We start from the raw sequence: 18,371 nt of genomic DNA on the forward strand, positions 1-18,371 counted from the left end.
ACTGATGATTTACTCTCTATTAATATTTAGAATATTATACATTTTCCTTTTTGCCTTGCCCACAATATTCTCTCAGTTCCTCTGTTCCTCCTTCGTTATTCTATGTGTTCCTCCCTTGTTGTCGTATGTGTTTGAATCGCTGCCTAGTTACTGGCTCTTATGACTCTACTTCATATAATATTTCTGCTTTACTTGGCCTCTTGACCTCTTCTGGTGAATGATATTCCATTTTCTCTAACCCCGACTCTGTCTCCCACAAACCGATATCCATCGCTATATCGACTCCATTCATAGCGTACAGTTGCCACTTATACCTCCTCTTGTCTGTGTATATCTTTCTGGTTGATTATCCTCAGAGTGAAACTAGTCATCCACTCACGGTTCCCTGTAGAGTCACTGCTGTTTCGGCAGTGTCGAGGAAGAGAGGCTTCCATCTCTCTGCAGCTGCACATGTGACGTGCTAACATGTAGCAGTCTGATGACAGTGGAGCAAATTAGCTGTAGGGTTACGAAGCATCACTGGCAGCAGAAGTAGAGATGCTAGAAGGGGACCGAGCTACGAGGAAAGAGATAAGATACCTCATTATCTTCACTGCCTCCTCGAAGTAAACTGATAGATTGCCCACGCCTTATCGTTCCCCCCAAGAGCTAGCTTGGATAATGTATACAATGTCTTGGCTCTTTCTGATTGTGATGTTACCATCATCGATGCCAGGCGTTCCTATATTCAGAGGAAGTACGATAACCTCTCCCCGTCGTCCACTGATACGTCCTCCTGGTCTTCAGCCTGCCCCCGCCTCCTGCCTCTCATGTGGAGGACGGGGTTACCTGCCGCCGCCTCCTGCCTCTCAGCAAACACGCTGAATATTTCCTTTATTTATCTAGCCAACAAAATACCTCGTAAATTATACTTCTGCGCAAGAACATAGGACTTGTGCGAATGAGGACTAGTAGACAGTAGCCAAGCATGATATAACGTGATGTATTACGACGCTGTACGTCATTATGGACTAACAACACTCCCAATGGTGTGGACACTGCCAAAGATAAACAGTGTTATGATGATTCTCTGACATCTCACTTGCACGACTTAAAGCAGAGAAAAAAATATCTGCTTGCAGAACACATATGTAAGAAACGTAAATGATATATATATATATATATATATATATATATATATATATATATATATATATATATATATATATATATATATATATATATATATATATATATATGTATATATATATAAACACGATCTAGATCGTCCTGGGTTCCAAACAAAGCTCTTAGCTCACATAAGACTGAGCCATCTTCCTATTGTCCTGGTGCCGTCCATGAGACACTCTATTCCTTTTCCTTCACTAGATTACTAGCAGACTTCTCTGGCGTGGGATGCACATCATCTCGACACTAGACGAGAGATCACCAGTCTCCAGTGGTGCGGATATATTAAGGTTGTTCGGAAAGTAAGCAATGTGAAGAGCGACTAGGCTTGTGCTGGCACTACTCGATGCTTCTTCACACTTAACGTGCAGCCTGAGTGGTTATGCAGAGTCACAGGAAGAGGACGATAGGATGCATCCAGGAGGCAGGGATGACTTGCTGCCTCAACCGCCGCCCTCCTGCCAGGCAGACACTGAGGTCACAACAGGAACAAGACCTCCACCCTCCACCTTCCTCCCGGAGCAGCAACCCTCGTCGTGCAGGGCCTCACCTGATCGTCACACGCCTCCACTCTAGTAGGGACGGACAACGACGCGGCGCGCCAAGTGGTACCTCAGTCAGTCCAGCGCCCCGCCCCGCCCCGCCCGCCCGCTCGCCCAGCACACACGTCTCCCGCCACATCCACCACACGACTTCCCTGCTGCAGCCCCCATCATGAGGGCTACTCGCACGGTCCTAGGACTTTACTTTCTACTGCCGCCCCTGTGTCTCGTTCCCACTGGTGAGTACCCCACCACTTGCTGCCGCCCCTGTGTCTCGTTCCCACTGGTGAGTACCCCACCACTTGCTGCCGCCCCTGTGTCTCGTACCCACTGGTGAGTACCCCACCACTTGCTGCCGCCCCTGTGTCTCGTACCCACTGGTGAGTACCCCACCACTTGCTGCCGCCCCTGTGTCTCGTACCCACTGGTGAGTACCCCACCACTTGCTGCCGCCCCTGTGTCTCGTTCCCACTGGTGAGTACCCCACCACTTGCTGCCGCCCCTGTGTCTCGTTCCCACTGGTGAGTACCCCACCACTTGCTGCCGCCCCTGTGTCTCGTTCCCACTGGTGAGTACCCCACCACTTGCTGCCGCCCCTGTGTCTCGTTCCCACTGGTGAGTACCCCACCACTTGCTGCCGCCCCTGTGTCTCGTTCCCACTGGTGAGTACCCCACCACTTGCTGCCGCCCCTGTGTCTCGTTCCCACTGGTGAGTACCCCACCATTCCTAGCACAACTGGGCGTCAGACAGAGGGACGTGAGGACATATTTCTTGGTCAACAGAGCTGTGGACTCGTGGAAGGAGAGAAGCCAGAAAAGTAATTGAGTCACAATGAAAAAAAAAAAAGATAGAAATAAGAAAACTGGGATACTATGTGAGGCCCCACAAGTGTAAACCCTCCTGGTATGTACAAATACCCCAAAACACACATACACACACACACACACACACACACACACACACAGATACACACACACACACACACACACACACACACACACACACACACACACACACACACAAACATACACACACACACACACACACACACACACACACACACACACACACACACACACACACACACACACCATATGACTAATGTGGCAGGAAAAAAGTCTAGTAAACATGCATGAGAGGGACCTCGGGTCTAAACTGTACCCAGGCTTTAAGCAGAACAGTGTAGTGGTTATCATTAGAATGGCTGAGGGAATGTTCAGTAAACTATCTACAAGTCAGACCTAAAGCACTTAAAGGAACATAAAGGTCCAAAGGTCCAGAGGAGGGCAACTAATTTGGGATCTGAAGTAAAAGAGGTGAGCAACGAGGAGAGGCTATTCCATTGTCCATCCTGGGTAAGGGAGGAATGGGGGCCAGACTTGATCACAACCTTCAGGTGTGGACGCCAGTTCGTTGCAAGATGCAAGGAGAGAGTAACCACAGATCACAACCCGAAACTAAGCCAGGGAAATTATGCATGAACAAGCTAAAGGACAAAACTATGAATGTTAATACAATAAAACATATCGAGAAGTTGTATGGCAGCAAAGAAAGTTCAGGAAACAGGGCCGCACGACGGGAGAACTGGTGTAAACAATGGTGTCCCGCAGGGTGCAACCTTGGTGGCGTTGTTGTTTTTCTTTATATATATGCAGGTTATCCACGGGGAAATGAAACTCGATAAATTCCCAAATGCACTTTGGTGTAATGATCACATCATCAGGGGAGATACAAGAATGAGATAAAGAACAGCCATTTGATATACGAGGAAGAAACGTGGCTAGACGCCTCTGGTAAACAAGAACCACCCGGTGTTGGTGTCCGGGTGGGTGCGTTCGAGGCTGGCAACATGCGTGTCATGAAAACTCACTATGTGGACATGAAAGGGAAATGTTTACAATTTTTTTCTATCTAGTTTGTAAAGACCTTCACTAATATCAATGTTACAATTCTTTGTGAATTTTATAAAAGAAGATTCAATTATATTTCTCGTGGTCAAGGAATTATAGTTAATAACTAAGTTGGCATTACTCCAGTCAGTACAATGATCCTAGTGGATATCCTGCATATATCTATCCCAGCCTGAGCCAAGCACCCATTCTATCGACCAACCCTTAGGGGTGGATGAAAAGCTGGGTTAACTGTGGACCGACTGCCGTAACCAGGATTCGAACCTGTGCGCTCGACCTTGGGCGGCCCCGTGAGAGAACCACGGTTAAGAACGCTACCTGCAACATCACGGGAGTCCAGCAACCTATGTGAATAACTTCCCAGAAGGACATGACTCGTACCTAAACATCACGTGGACGACGCTTGAGTCAGACATACATACATGGATAATGTAATTCCATTCTAACAGAAGCAATGACGATTTGGAAACAATGATGGAGAGATGTGTTGGACAGAAGGCAAGATATAATGTGGTTGGTCTAAATCACCTCCATACACATGGACAAGGATACATGACTTATATCTAAATTCTATAATGGAGATAAATTAGAGCGGCTATCACCAACCACATGTCCTCATTCGATGGGACATTAAAGGCGTTGCTTGAATCGACCGAGGTACGATAAGGATGGCGTCTCCATCAAGGAAACTGATGTTGGGGGCCAGAGGAGAGCAAACCCAGCTCCCCCAGCACAAGGAGGGAGAGGGATGTGGCCGCACGAGAACTATGTCTTAAGTTCATCAGAAAGATCATTGATATTGACCAGAACTTAGAAGAAGGAATGAAAGAAAAGAGCCATTATCTGGAGGGCAGCACAGGATAGTAAGCAAAGGTAAGGTCAACAGGAATGTGAGAAAACCTTTTTGCAGCAATCGAGGAATAATGGAAAGTACAACAGAGGAAACAACAACAATAACAACAACAACAAAAGCAAAACCGTCAAGGCGGGGGTTACTGAATAATACACAACCTGGAATATAAAAAACGAGGCTAAATTGCACCTTCCGTGTGTAAAATGATTCGTCACACAACAAACACACACACACACACACACACACACACACACACACAAATATCATGGTTAAGTTTACAAAATATCTCTACAAAGGATGTTTACAGATTACACTGACCAGGAATACCAGTCAACTGTGTTTAATTCGAAGTGAATACAAACACACTGGTGTATGAGTGTCACGAACCTACCTGAGGGTCACTGTGTCACGAACCTACCTGAGGGTCACAGTGCGTCAGCCATCTACCTGAGGGTCACAGTGCGTCAGCCATCTACCTGAGGGTCACTGTGTCATGAACCTACCTGAGGGTCACAGTGCGTCAGCCATCTACCTGAGGGTCACAGTGCGTCAGCCACCTACCTGAGGGTCACAGTGTGTCAGCCATCTACCTGAGGGTCACTGTGTCATGAACCTACCTGAGGGTCACAGTGCGTCAGCCATCTACCTGAGGGTCACAGTGCGTCAGCCACCTACCTGAGGGTCACAGTGTGTCAGCCATCTACCTGAGGGTCACTGTGTCATGAACCTACCTGAGGGTCACAGTGCGTCAGCCATCTACCTGAGGGTCACTGTGTCATGAACCTACCTGAGGGTCACAGTGCGTCAGCCATCTACCTGAGGGTCACAGTGCGTCAGCCACCTACCTGAGGGTCACAGTGTGTCAGCCATCTACCTGAGGGTCACAGTGCGTCAGCCACCTACCTGAGGGTCACAGTGCGTCAGCCATCTACCTGAGGGTCACAGTGCGTCAGCCATCTACCTGAGGGTCACAGTGTGTCAGCCACCTACCTGAGGGTCACAGTGTGTCAGCCACCTACCTGAGGGTCACAGTGTGTCAGCCACCTACCTGAGGGTCACAGAGTGTCAGCCACTTACCTGAGGGGTCATGACCAGTGTTTAGCATACCTGAGGTTCCTGCATTAATAATATTGTGTGACGGGACGTCCTGAGGAATATGATAATTTCAGACCCAAAGTTAATGAGCATATCCTCATTACTGACCCATTTAGAAATATTCATCGAGAGACTCAGTGGCGTGAGGTATTCCAGGTTACATATATTCCGTGGACAAAGGTCATGCGACCGTGAAATACCTATTTGCAGTGGAACCTTATTGGACTACGTCATTCACATCAGAGGGTTTAGAAGGGAGAGCAAGAGATGAATGTTCAGTAGCCCACTGTGAGCTACCAAAGACACATTTCTGCAGAAAATTCCTGTTGGCATGTTGTACACAACGCAGCAGATGGTTACTTAAAAGTTTAAACATCTGACATAAAGGCTCCTGGGGTTAACGGGCCTTGACCACACGACAGTCACGGAACGCAACAAAAAGCTCTCGAGTTGAACGTTGAAATTCATGTCTCCGCGGCACATCAACAGCAGAAGCAAGCCTTCATCGAAGTCTTTTTTTTTTGCGTTGTTGGTTTCCAGTGAGACACTGAGTGTGGCTAAGGTAGCAGGTTGTTAGTGGAGAGCGATCAACAACACGTCGTGTCCTGTAAAGGCGTCTTTTGATATGTCATGATTCTGCACCAGGAACACAGGTAGATACTGGAACATCAGCTTAAGGATAAAGAGGCAAGTAAGTAGTGTGTGTGTGTGTGTGTGTGTGTGTGTGTGTGTGTGTGTGTGTGTGTGTGTGTGTGTGTGTGTGTGTGAGGGGAGGGGGGAGGGGTGATACAACGCTGGAATAAACATTTTCTTACAACAAAGGACCGCATGGTACCCCTCCTCCGTCCCTTCCCGCCTTACAAGACAAATAGTAAATCAATAAACGCGTCTGATGTTCCCCGAGTTATGGCCACAGCCTCAGTGTGCCTCAGGTTAGACGTTGCCACGACCTCAGTGTACCAAGGTTAGACGTGGCCATGCATGGCCCCAGTGTCCCAAGGTTAGACGTGGCCACGGCCTCAGTGTTTCGAGGTTAGACGTGGCCACGACCTCAGCGTCCTAAGCCCAGATAAGGTTCATGATTTTGGGCCAAACCAGTCGAGGATCGATCAGGGGCTCAATTATGTACCATTCCGAGAAGGATTGTCGCCCAAGTGAATCTTGGGGTAGTATTATTTACAACAGTAAGAATGGGTGTCTTGAAGCACTGACAGTATGATGCATGGCTTATTCTGTGCTATAGAACAGTATGCTGAGTTATTGCCTATGTGTGATGAAGAGCTGGTGGTACGCTAAGAGCTGCCTGGAAACTGAATACGTGACTGTATTCTACAGAACTGGGCGAAGATCAGGACTTGACGACATTCTCTAAACCTGCGTGTGAGTTGATGGCCTAACTGGAAGCCGACGAACTGCTTGTGTTCTGCACAACTGACGAAGCTGAAGAAGTGACCCTCTGTTGTAAAACTGGGTGTATGCTCAGAGCAGACTGAGCGTATGCTGAGAGCATACTAAGTGTATGCTGACAGCATGCTGAGTGCATACTGAGTGCACACTGAAAATAGTGCCATTAGGCTGAAGAGTTGCCTGTAATTCGCGGACCTGCCAGTACTCAGTAGAACTCTCCGCTAAGTGAAGAACAGGCTACTGAATACCCTGCTGAAGAACTTACAATATGGGCACGACACAAACTTGCATTATGGCACCTTCCTGCAGTTCGTGAAGAAACTTACCTGTGATATGAATAGATTAAACTTAGATTAAAGCTACAGACGAAGGTGTGGCCGACAATGTGGGTGAAGAGCCTGGTACGAGTGACCACCGACAAATTACTTATGAGGTAGCTTTCTTTACTGTTGGTAAAGCTGGTCAACACGAGAAGAAATAGGGAAAGAAATTTTCAATTTTTACTCGAATTCCTTTTGACAGGATTAGCTGTGACAACAGACGTATATGAAAACCTTAATGATGTATCTTGGTAGAGGTTCACTAAGACAACATCGTACTAAGAACGTGTGCCAATACGGAGCAGACGTTCATTTAGCACAACTACGTAGAGGCGATGGGACAATAAGATATAAAACAACATTGTCCAAACAGTCATCAACCTGACACATTATGTAAATTTGCAGAGAAAGAAAAATGTGTGAAATGAAACGCCAGTATTAAGTAAATGATACTGAAAATACCAAAAGAAACTCCAAAGAATTTTGAAAGGTGTTGTCAATCTTGATCTAAACAGCTCTTTCCGAGACTGACGTCACTTTGCAGTAGTGCATACAGACTACTGGGTAACGCTTTCACTCGAGGGAGTCACAGCACTTGGACGAATATTTACGTAAAGAGGATTGGTAACTTATGAAAAGACTTAACAGAAAGAATCCTTGAAAGTAACACAACAGATCCCGTTCAAAACAAAGCTGATAATTGTTTTGCTTCATGTCCCCGTCTAATGTTTTTGCGTCTGCTTAATTAAAAAGTTTACACACAGTTCTTCTCAAATCATCTGTTGGTTTTTCTCTTCCGTACTAGGCTCCATGCTTCTTCTCTCTTCTTCTATCTTGCAACAGCTTGAGGAACTGCGGAAGATCTAAGTAATAGAATGCTGAGGGACAGACTGTTGAAGAATTAACTCTAAACCTTCTAAATGACTAAGGTGAAGATTTGCCTCTGTGCTGAAGAGCCGACTATAAACTGAATGAACGGAATGAATGCCGAAGAAATCACTCGGAGCAAATGAACAGACTGGACGCTGAAGAACTAACTGTAATTGCATGATGACAAACTGACTGTAACCTGAAAAACTTATTGTATGCTGAAGCACTAAATGTTGTTTACTGAAGAAACGACTTTGATTAAGCTGAACGAACATCTTGACATCTGACGTTCCTGTGTCAACTTCTTTTCTCTTCTTCCATCAGCGTCCAGTGAAGCGGGAGGTACTACGAATGCGACGGTGAAGGTGTTCGGTCTGCAGGAGGACATTTGGTCCAGCGCCCGGGACGACGTCCTGCTACGGTACAACTTGTCCACCAAGGTCAGGGACACGACGACCCAGGTGTCCTCTCCTCCAGCTTAGTCTCACAGCAACACCGATATGAAACACTTGTGACAACACCCCCAACACGCTGACCCAAGTGTCATCGCTTCTGGTCTTGTACCGACACTGACGCCACACACACACACACTTGTGACACCACCCACAGTGGTGCATCTTACCTACTGTCTTCAGTCACACAAGAAGGAGGAACAAGTTATGGCTTTAGAGTCAAGTTAGGGCTTTACACAAAGTGGATCTCACGAAAATAAGTAGACCCAAAAGGTTTTATGAAACAACGAAATACTAAACTAGTTGCTATCTATCTACAAGTGAATAATGACAATCATAAAAACAGACACAACATATTGCGATAGCCCGACATAAGATATGACAAAAATATGACTAACGGTGAGGCACACAAATTTACTCCAGCTGAATACGTCTCTCATTTTAAGCTCACCATCTCTGTGCTAAATGTATACGTAAGTTGTGTTAGTTCTTACAAACACCCCACGATGCCAATGTGGGCTGTAATATACAAAAGGTACCTTAATGTAGAATTTTGTCGAAAGGAACATGAAAGGAGGACTGATGGAAGCGGTGAAATATGACCCCTGATATGGAATATGTAACCCCCTATAGATTTACGATTAGGCTGGCCTTCTAGTGTGAGTGGGTGTCTTTCAGGCTCAGAACAGGTTATTCTTCACGGGCACAGGTTACGATCCACTGACAAAGTATGAGGGAATTACTTTCTTTTTGAGGTTAAGGATTAATGTGCTGCTGACGTATGCGGAAGACAGGAGGAACTAAGCAAGGGTTTATGTATACAATGTGTAAAAGAACTAACAAAGATAATGGCTAAGGACATAACAAATGTATACAGGTATAGAGAATAAATCAGACAGTTTAGTATAGAATGGTTTAGTGTTGTCCAACACAACTGCTGTCCTACGTTGTTTTGACATGGATGTACTAGGATGTAACGTTAACCTAGAAGATTGCTGCAGTAAAATATTTTCTTTATTGATTAGAAAACTAAAGGATACCATTTGATATCAAGTACCTCTGTATCCTCACTGAACAGTAACTATGATTACGATGCTTCAGTAACCCACTATACAGAGTTGGCTACTGAGAACAAAGTGCACAGTAGAGCAAACCTCCTTCATCCTTTCCTCCAACAGGGTTACGAGGCTTCTGAAGACGTTAGCATCTGTCTTCGGCTGCAGGCCACCAGCCTCGCCACATATGAGATATACGTGTCCATGGCTGCTGGACCTCAGAGCCAGACGGAATCCCTGCTCTGGTGTAAGTGTCTCCAGCGTTATACTTCATGTTTCTGTAGTTGACATAGCGTACTTAATAGCGTCACAAAGCACATGGATATAAAAAAAGAATACTTAAGCCATTCTTTATCGTTTACAGATCGGCAGGGCAACGCTAATGGCATTTTTTACAATACGGTCAGACAGTTCGGGTTTACCAACTTTACAACGGACCTGGAGCTTCACAGGTGGGTACACTACTGTCACATCTTCAGCTCGGGTCACTACCGCGCCTTTGTTGACGGCCAGCAGCTTGTGTCTGGTCCCTTGGAGACCGAGGAAGTAACCCTGCCTCTCAACAGCACCCTCGTCATCGGCCAAGAGCAGGATGTAGTTGGCGGAGGCTTCGACAGGACGCAGATCTTCCGTGGCTACATCACTCAGGTCAGTATCTGGAACAGGAGCCTCAGTGAGCGCGAAGTTGAGGAAATGGCGTCTTGCAAGACGTCTGCTACTGGCAACGTCTTCTCCTCTGATGCTGACGACCTAGAAGTGATTGGAGCGTCTTTAAAAGAAACAGTGATTGGGTCTCTGTGTGACAGAACCTTAAGCTTCGTTATATTTCCCGAAAGACGAGATCTTCGAGCGTCAAAACTGCAGTGCAAGAGAGCCGGCCATTATATCTACAGTCCGGACACAGAAGCCGAAAATTCTAAGCTGCTCCAAGAGTCTCTCCAGTTTTCAGACTCCTGTTTTAACAGTAACCACTTGTGGCTTGGGATAACAGACGAAGAAGAGGAAGGAGTATGGCGGAAGAATCATGACGGTGAGGTTCCCAAGGATCTGTTATTTGAAGGAGGGCAACCCAATGGTAAAACTAACGAGAACTGCGCCTTCATGTCCCGCCAGAATGGGTTATGGCACGACGTGGTCTGCGGGCAGGACTGGTCCTCATGTGTTCCCTGCACCAGGAACCTCCGCAGACCGCTGCTGCTCCGAGGTCTCTGTTTCAAGAGGAAATACGAACTTCTTCACGAAGTCCTTGGATACAAGAATGGGAAACCGTATTTTCATGGATATTATGGGTACATGATATACAGACTTGAAAAGGAGAAATGGAATCTGGTAGACATAAACGCCAACAAAACTCTAGCATCTCTGACTTTGGATACAGAAGACGGGTATCCAATTGGTCGCCAAGTGTGGGTGATCCAACACTCCGTCTGTGACCACCCAACAAAAACGCAGGTGAAGCTGAGTCTGTCGGTGTGTAATGACACGGAGTTCACCTGCTCCGACGGTGACTGTATCCCGCGAGGGAAAAGATGCGACGCAGAGGACGATTGCAGTGACTTATCCGACGAGGAAGACTGCATAATCATCAAGCTGCCGCGGGGATACCGCGCCCAAAGGCCGCCAGAAAATAAAAAACGCGGGAAAACTTTCCTTATTGGTAGTAGCGTTCAGATCTTGAGGTTCGTTAAGATCTCTGACGTCAACAGGGTCATCAGTATGGAGATGAACGTGGAAGTTAGGTGGAAAGACCCGAGGGTAGAGTACCTGAACCTGAAGGACACCCCAGAGTGGAACAGACTGTCGCAGCGGGAGGTGGACAACGTGTGGAGGCCGAAGCTGGAGTTCCCCAATGTTTACGATGGCAACATCCGCTTGTTGAAGGAGGTTCTCTTCCTGAAGAAGACGGACCAGCCGCTGGATCTTGACTTCAATGACGCTGATATGGGTAAGGGTTTGAGACATGACATAACGTCTTACGTGTGATGTGTCATAGATACACAATCTCTCTTTACCTTCCAGTAATCTAAACCTACTCTGCTGCAGACACTGTGTACGCGGGAACCTCGGCCACCGTGCTGCAGCAGCAACACTACAGGTAAACAACTGTGTGACCACCTCACTTGATGCATACCCTCAGTGTTGCTCGCCTGGAGCTTCCATATATTCTGATGTTCAATGTTGCTGCACAAACAACAAGATATACGAACGATGCTTGATGGAAAAGATATAACATGGATGAATTAAGACTTGATAATTTTCTTGTTTCTGTTTGGTTTGTTTGATCGTGTTACTGTGGTAATGATGTAAATGTCTTGAGGATGTGTATTTAACGAATTGGGCATGATAACTCGTTCCTCTATATTACTGTAAAAGATATACGATCGATCCTTGAATCAATCTTCGATATTGAATTATGAACATAAAGAATAATTCGTCTTGTGAAGGAGAAAAATAGTTCAAACATGACAGTTATTGCTGTCATGAGCAATATGTTATGAGCAATATGTCTGTCTCGGCCACTCGGGCCTTCATATGTGGCACGCAGCTGGCCACTGCTTTCCATAGTTTCAAACTGTTTGGAGACCGAACATAAAGACTGGCGGGGACTGACCGTCATATCTTCTTTCCTGGAAGAGTGAAGCTATGGAATTCCCTTTTACTTTTTTATCACGCTCCTATGACCATTGCCACCTGTAAGATTCAGGCCAACAAACACATGAAGAACTCTCATTAATTTCTTCATTTTCTATCTTATCCCGTTTTCCTTTCCTCTGTGATGGTCATGACTGGGACTTGTTTGCCATTAACAAAAGATCACTAAGACAAGAACTGATATTTATCGTCGCCTACAGCGGCAGCTTCGCCTGCAGCTTCAACGTCTTCTACTACCCCTTCGACACCCAGCGGTGCTTCGTCCTGCTGCAGCTGTCCTCGCTCAGGATGGAGGTGGCAAGCTTCTCTGATGAAGACGTGGGCGTGGTCTACCTGGAGGACCACGAACTGCCAGAGCACACGGTCAGCAGGTACCAGGTCCTCGTCACTCATCGTGGCACCAACCGCACCCGCTACAGTATGCTCAGGGTGAGTGACCCTCGACGGATCTGGCATAAGGTGGTCAATCTTAGTGACCTAAAAAATGCATGAGGCTCTAGTAGGTCATGGTGGACACTGTTTGGTTCTGGTAGGTCTTCATGAGTCCCAGTGTGTGTTAAAGGTATGCTGAGGCTCGTAATACGATGGCTGTAGGTGGATCCTGATAGCAAATTGTTGATTTGCTTTTACAATATTCTTGGGCTTAAATGGGCACTGGTGGATGTTGAACACCATGATATCAGACTCCTGACGTGGGTGATGAAGGAGTTGTTCTGATGGGTCGTAAGGTGTTCTGGTAATGATGAGTGAATTCTAGTGACACTGTGTAAGACGCAACAAGACTTGTAGAGGAATTTCATCTATACAGAACTCGTGTCCCACATGGTATCTCGCGGTATATATTCAGGGGGTGTTCAGAAACCTTATCCAGGTCACGAAGCTGCACTCTTTTTTCATCCATGTAGTCAGATCCTGTGAGCAGGGGATGTCAAATGTATACCACAAGGATTAGTTACCCTCTAAACGGGATGATCCTTTTCTTTTTCCCTCCTTCACGATGTGGAACAGTTAATCAACCACAATATTCGAGTTCATGACCGTCGCGTCCACTTTTCCAGCACATTGGATCTCTCTTGTACCTCTGAACCCCACAATTAATACACTATTCCTGTCCCTTTAGGGTCTTCTGACCACACGATCTATTTCTATTACTTCCAAGTGGGAACAGCCATCCACTGTCCCTCCCTCGAAGTGCCAGCTTTGGTACTCTGGGAAAGCTCATATGTCATCCCTTCGCAGCTTCTTCACTGACCTTCCCTGGGATGGGATTCAATCCTACATCTCATCTTCTGAATCTCATCCCCACCAATTATGATTTGATCGCCCTGCGCAGATGCCTGTCGCATCAGAGACGGTGGATACCGGGAAAAGAAACTCTTCCCTTCCCCTGGAACCCACTTCGCTTTCATTTCAGCTTGGAATCACTGATAAGCTGTTCATTGCAAAGTCGAGCACACCTTTATAAAGTTCGCTAATGTAATATCTTCTACTGACATTTCTTTTTACTTCTTAACCAAAAAAACATTTTCAATACATCCTGTAATTCAAACATTCTTCTTTTCTTCCAACATGACCACCCTATCGCTAACATTCCAAAGGATAAATCGCTCTTTTGGTATTTCACTTTCCTCTAACCTAACACTGGACGATACACCTAATCCTCCGCCCCCCATCGCCTTTCATAGACTCATCCTCCTCGCCCAGGGTCCTGCTAGAATCCTCCCAGCTCTAAGTGGACGGGGCATAAGGCTCAGATGGCATACCTCCTCGGGTTCTGAGGGAGTGTGCCTCTGAGCAAGCACCAATCCTTGCTCGCCTATACTGCCAGTCTCTGACAACCCAGACTTTTCCCTCCGCTTGGAAGCATACCTTAGAGCAGCCCATTCCTAAGAGAGGCGACCTAATCTAACCCCTCCAGCTATCGCTCCATTGCTCTTACATCGTCTATGAACCTTTTCTAAACTCTCACTTTCTCAAACACTCAGAATACCATTTTCTTCTTTCTGATCACCAGTCTGGGTAGCGCAGTGCTAGGCCTGCTAGTGGACTCCCTCTCCTATGCGACACACCCGCTAGGTCCAAAGTATTTGACAGAGAGAGAGAGAGAGAGAGAGAGTCAGGTGAGAGTGTTGCCTCACCCGCAGGTGGAGTTTGAGCTGCGGCGACGGTGGACGGTGATCGTTCTCAGCCTGTACTTCCCCAGCTCGCTTCTCCTGACCATAGGCTACGCTACGCTCTTCGTCAAGGTCACACTCCTGCAGGTAAGGCTTAAGAAAGTTCACCTTCCAGCAGGCAAGGCTTGAGGAAGGTCACTCTCATGCAGGTAAGGCTTGAGAAAGGTCACCTTCCTGTAGGCAAGGCTTGAGGAGGGTCACCCTCCTACAGGTAAGGCATCATCAAGTGACACTCTCGATACTGTGGAGGGTTAAGGTCACGTTCCCCCACCTGAGATCTGAGGAAGGTTCATATCTGCAAGTGGGACTGGCAAGGGAGACCGTGCGGAGTCTTGTCTCTGCAGGAAAAACTTCAAGGTCAAGCTTCAGTAATGTTGATCTGAGGAGTGTTGAAGTCATGCTCTGAAAACATCTTACACCTTCTGTGTCAGGAGTGCTGGTCTGATTTTTTGTTGCATTATAGGTAAGCTGCCGCGCTAATCTTGACATTATTCCCCTACGTGCACCATACCCCTGTTCCCTGATCTTCCACTACCACAGACAGTTTCGAAGAGACCCAGTGGTCTGTAACTGTTTGAATTCCTTTGTACTTGTAACCTGATAAAGTGTACCACAGGGGGAGTGATTTCTAAGGTCCCCTCTTTCAGTTTTCTTCCTTCACTCCGTCATCTCATATTCAGCTTTCTCATCGGTCAGTCCATTTTCGTAAGTTGATGGACCAACTTTGATTTCCTTCACTAAAAGAAGGAACGTTTTTCTGGTCTCTTTCTTGTCCTGTGTCCTCTGCCTCCTCTTTGATCAAGAGCTTCTGTCTTCAACAATTTCACTCCTGAACAAACTGTCTTCCTCCATTTCTTTCAGATCCATGTAATGCCTTCTGGCTCCAAGTATTCACTTGAAATACATTGACTCACTTACCCCATGCAGCTTTTTCTGTAACTTTCTTCAGTATGTTAATTAGGTCTCTGTCCCCGAAAGCCATCTGCTTGCATGCCTTCACTATTAAAGCAATACAGCCATTGGCAAGTCGAGAGTAGTCCATTGTAATATTTGTTTCCCCACACAACTCATTTTTGAGTTTTCTCCCTACTGATGTCATCCATGAGCATCATCCTACCCGTTCCTCCTCGAACCTTCAGGAGTAGAATACGTTATCAGGTGCGCCTTGTATTACAGGTACGTCTGATTGTGAGCCTGACGACCCTACTGGTGCTGTACACGCTCTTCAACAACACCTCCGATGCCCTCCCCGTCACCGCCTACATCAAGATGATCGATGTCTGGTTCTTCTCGTGCATCTTGCTTCTCTTCTTCGTCATCATCTGCCACTTTGTGGTTGAACACCTGGAGAACAGCATGGTGCGGACCGTCCAGCCTGCCATGTTTGCGAACAAGTCGACTGGTGTTGGCAGACCCGACGCACTCCTCAGGGTCGTCCGCACGTTCGTCGTGCCAGCGTTGGTGGTCGTCTTCAGCATTGCTTATTGGTCGGTGATGCTTGGCTCTCAGTGAGGCTTTGGGAGCTTTCCTATCCTAATGCCCAGTGTTGCCCAGGGCTCCGGTCTGACCTCTGTCTAGGGTGGACGTCTCTCGTGCTTCCCCAGGTTACTCTTTATGGCCAAATGTGGCGACCAAACATGGCTTCAGCTGTCATGCCTGGAGAGGGAATGCACGAACGAACGATCTGCAGCTACAAGAGGAAGATATGTACAAAGCTCGTATGTTTAGTGGTCTATTTCAGAGGAAGGGATTACAAAATTAAGATAAATGTGAGGCGTTAGAGAGTGTTGACAATAAGCTGAAGGCATGCAAGAGTAAGGTAAAGGACAGCACAAAGACAGAGCATCTGGAAAAGAAGGAAGCAGCAGAAACTGGTAGAACAGCTAACTTAAATGCTAATATGGTGACTCTTGATACTCATATTGAGGAAAGAGGTACGTTTCAGCCAGCTAGAGAGACTAGTCGTCCTAAAGTAGGAGTTCATGCTGGAGCGGTACTAACACTTGTGGGTTAAGTGTGGTGAAGGACACAATATGGGATGATCCTAGTCTCATTCTCGTCAGAGATTCCCCAGCAAGTCATCAAGATCAGCAGTTCTCCACTGAGGGTATTAGGTTGAGCTTTCCTCGGGATAAGACGGGTGGCATTCCAGGGAAGTTTGACGACATTGTTTCGAACACTTCCAAGAAAAACACATTCACTCTTTACAGCTGAGGACAAGTAAAGTCATCAGTGTGGTTGCGGTGTAGTGCCTTTGGATGTTCCTTTAGAATTTCTTCGTGGATGTCGCTCCTTTAAATTCCAAAAAAAGGTGTAAGACAACAGTAAAGGTTGTCTGAGCTAACAGCATCCACAAGTGATTTCTGTTTTCATGTAGGTTATATAATCAGTTTGCTGATGCATCACAAAAAACAGAAGATAATTCTTCCCTGGGAATGTTAGCCATGTCAGTGTTTACACAGATACTTAGCCTCAGCGAAGATGCTGTGAATGCTGAAAACATTTTGAAATTCAAGAGATTTGCGATTGTAATGAAAGGCAGAAACTCAAAGAAGAAATCACACTACACACACACACACGTTAGGAAACATAAATACAAGTTGGAATTCATTCTTTCATATTTACCTCAAGACCATTTTTTATGAAAGTGTCCTAGTCCTACTCAGAGCCTTTCTAAGGAATCCTGCTGCCAAGTACTGCACTACTTCCATTAGCAGCAACATGTAGGCCTCCTTGGAGTGAGCATGTCATTGACGAGACTGAATTCCCAGTGACAATCTCACCAAAAGTGACTTTTCATTCGTGGTGTAAATTCGAGTGAGGCAGAGTCCAGTCACACCCAAGTTGGAATTCACTGTGGTTCTCATCAAATATGATACATCAAAGGAGGAGAGAAAGGAAAACAAAGAATACAGTCAGAAGCTGAAAAAAATGGAGAAGCAAAATAAGGCAAGAGGACGAAGCAGACCCAACAGCACTACAAAGAGGTCAAGAGACGGTCAAGACCGAAAATAATGTACACAAATGTTAAGAGATTGAGAAATTGGTAAAAACGCAGGAATTAAAGGACCGTATAAGGGAACGCGCACCTGACATTGTTGGAGTCGTGAAAATTAAGACAAAATGAGATCAAGCAAGAAACTTATTAAAAAACAAAAACGTTAATTAAGCAAGAAACTTGTTAAAAAATGTAAATAAGTACTTTTAAGGTATAAAGGTATATAAAGGAATTCAAACAGCGATACACCAATGGGTACTTTCCCGGCTGTTTATGATCGTGCAAGAACCACAACTCAACGAAACAATTTTCCATATATATTCTGACTTCGTCCCTGTTCTCTGCCTATCTGCAGGAATGTTCATGTTAATAAGTCAAACTAACATCTTTCCTTATACTCTTTCTACGAACTGTGTACTAGATATTAATTCTCGGTCCACTAACTTATGAGTGATATATTAAAGTATCCCAATCAAAAAGCTAATATCTGTTTTCTTTTTATAGAACGTTAACTTAAGAGAAAACTATTATATGGGAAACAAAGCTAAATTCACTCTTTTTGTTGATACGTGATACAATAGTCTTTTGGTTGGGGTTAATGTATGGGAAGCTATTCCATCTCCTTCAAACATAAGTTAAATCATTGTTATCACGATAATCTGCATGACTGCCATAAACTACATCATTCTGCCACAAGAGTATGTCTGTTGCCCGATCTTCATCATGAAGAGAAGGCCTGGAAGGTAACCAAAATATACCCGAATAACACAGTGCAAGCCATCAGAATTGCCTAAATAGTGATGAAATGAAGTTGTTTGACGAAGTCTGATATCATAAAGATTTGTAACCAAAGAAAAGATGTTTTTCCGCAGTGT

The 18,371-nt window shown here is 45.7% G+C and overlaps 2 protein-coding genes across 2 annotated transcripts; both read left to right on the plus strand.

Annotated features, from left to right (window-relative positions):
- The first annotated feature begins 1,772 nt into the window (after positions 1-1,772).
- Positions 1,773-9,960, plus strand: LOC139749664 (uncharacterized). Its single transcript, XM_071663829.1, has 3 exons — positions 1,773-1,948; positions 8,490-8,605; positions 9,796-9,960. Exons 1-3 carry the CDS (start codon positions 1,882-1,884, stop codon positions 9,958-9,960), a joined length of 348 nt encoding a protein of 115 aa, XP_071519930.1. The 5' UTR covers positions 1,773-1,881.
- A 30-nt stretch (positions 9,961-9,990) lies between these two features.
- On the plus strand, positions 9,991-17,959 carry LOC139749665 (uncharacterized). Its single transcript, XM_071663830.1, has 5 exons — positions 9,991-11,649; positions 11,716-11,767; positions 12,371-12,753; positions 14,469-14,585; positions 15,675-17,959. Exons 1-5 carry the CDS (start codon positions 9,991-9,993, stop codon positions 16,008-16,010), a joined length of 2,547 nt encoding a protein of 848 aa, XP_071519931.1. The 3' UTR covers positions 16,011-17,959.
- Positions 17,960-18,371: the final 412 nt, after the last annotated feature.

This window comes from Panulirus ornatus, chromosome 8 (genome assembly GCF_036320965.1).
Source record: "Panulirus ornatus isolate Po-2019 chromosome 8, ASM3632096v1, whole genome shotgun sequence".
Taxonomy (NCBI): domain Eukaryota; kingdom Metazoa; phylum Arthropoda; class Malacostraca; order Decapoda; family Palinuridae; genus Panulirus; species Panulirus ornatus.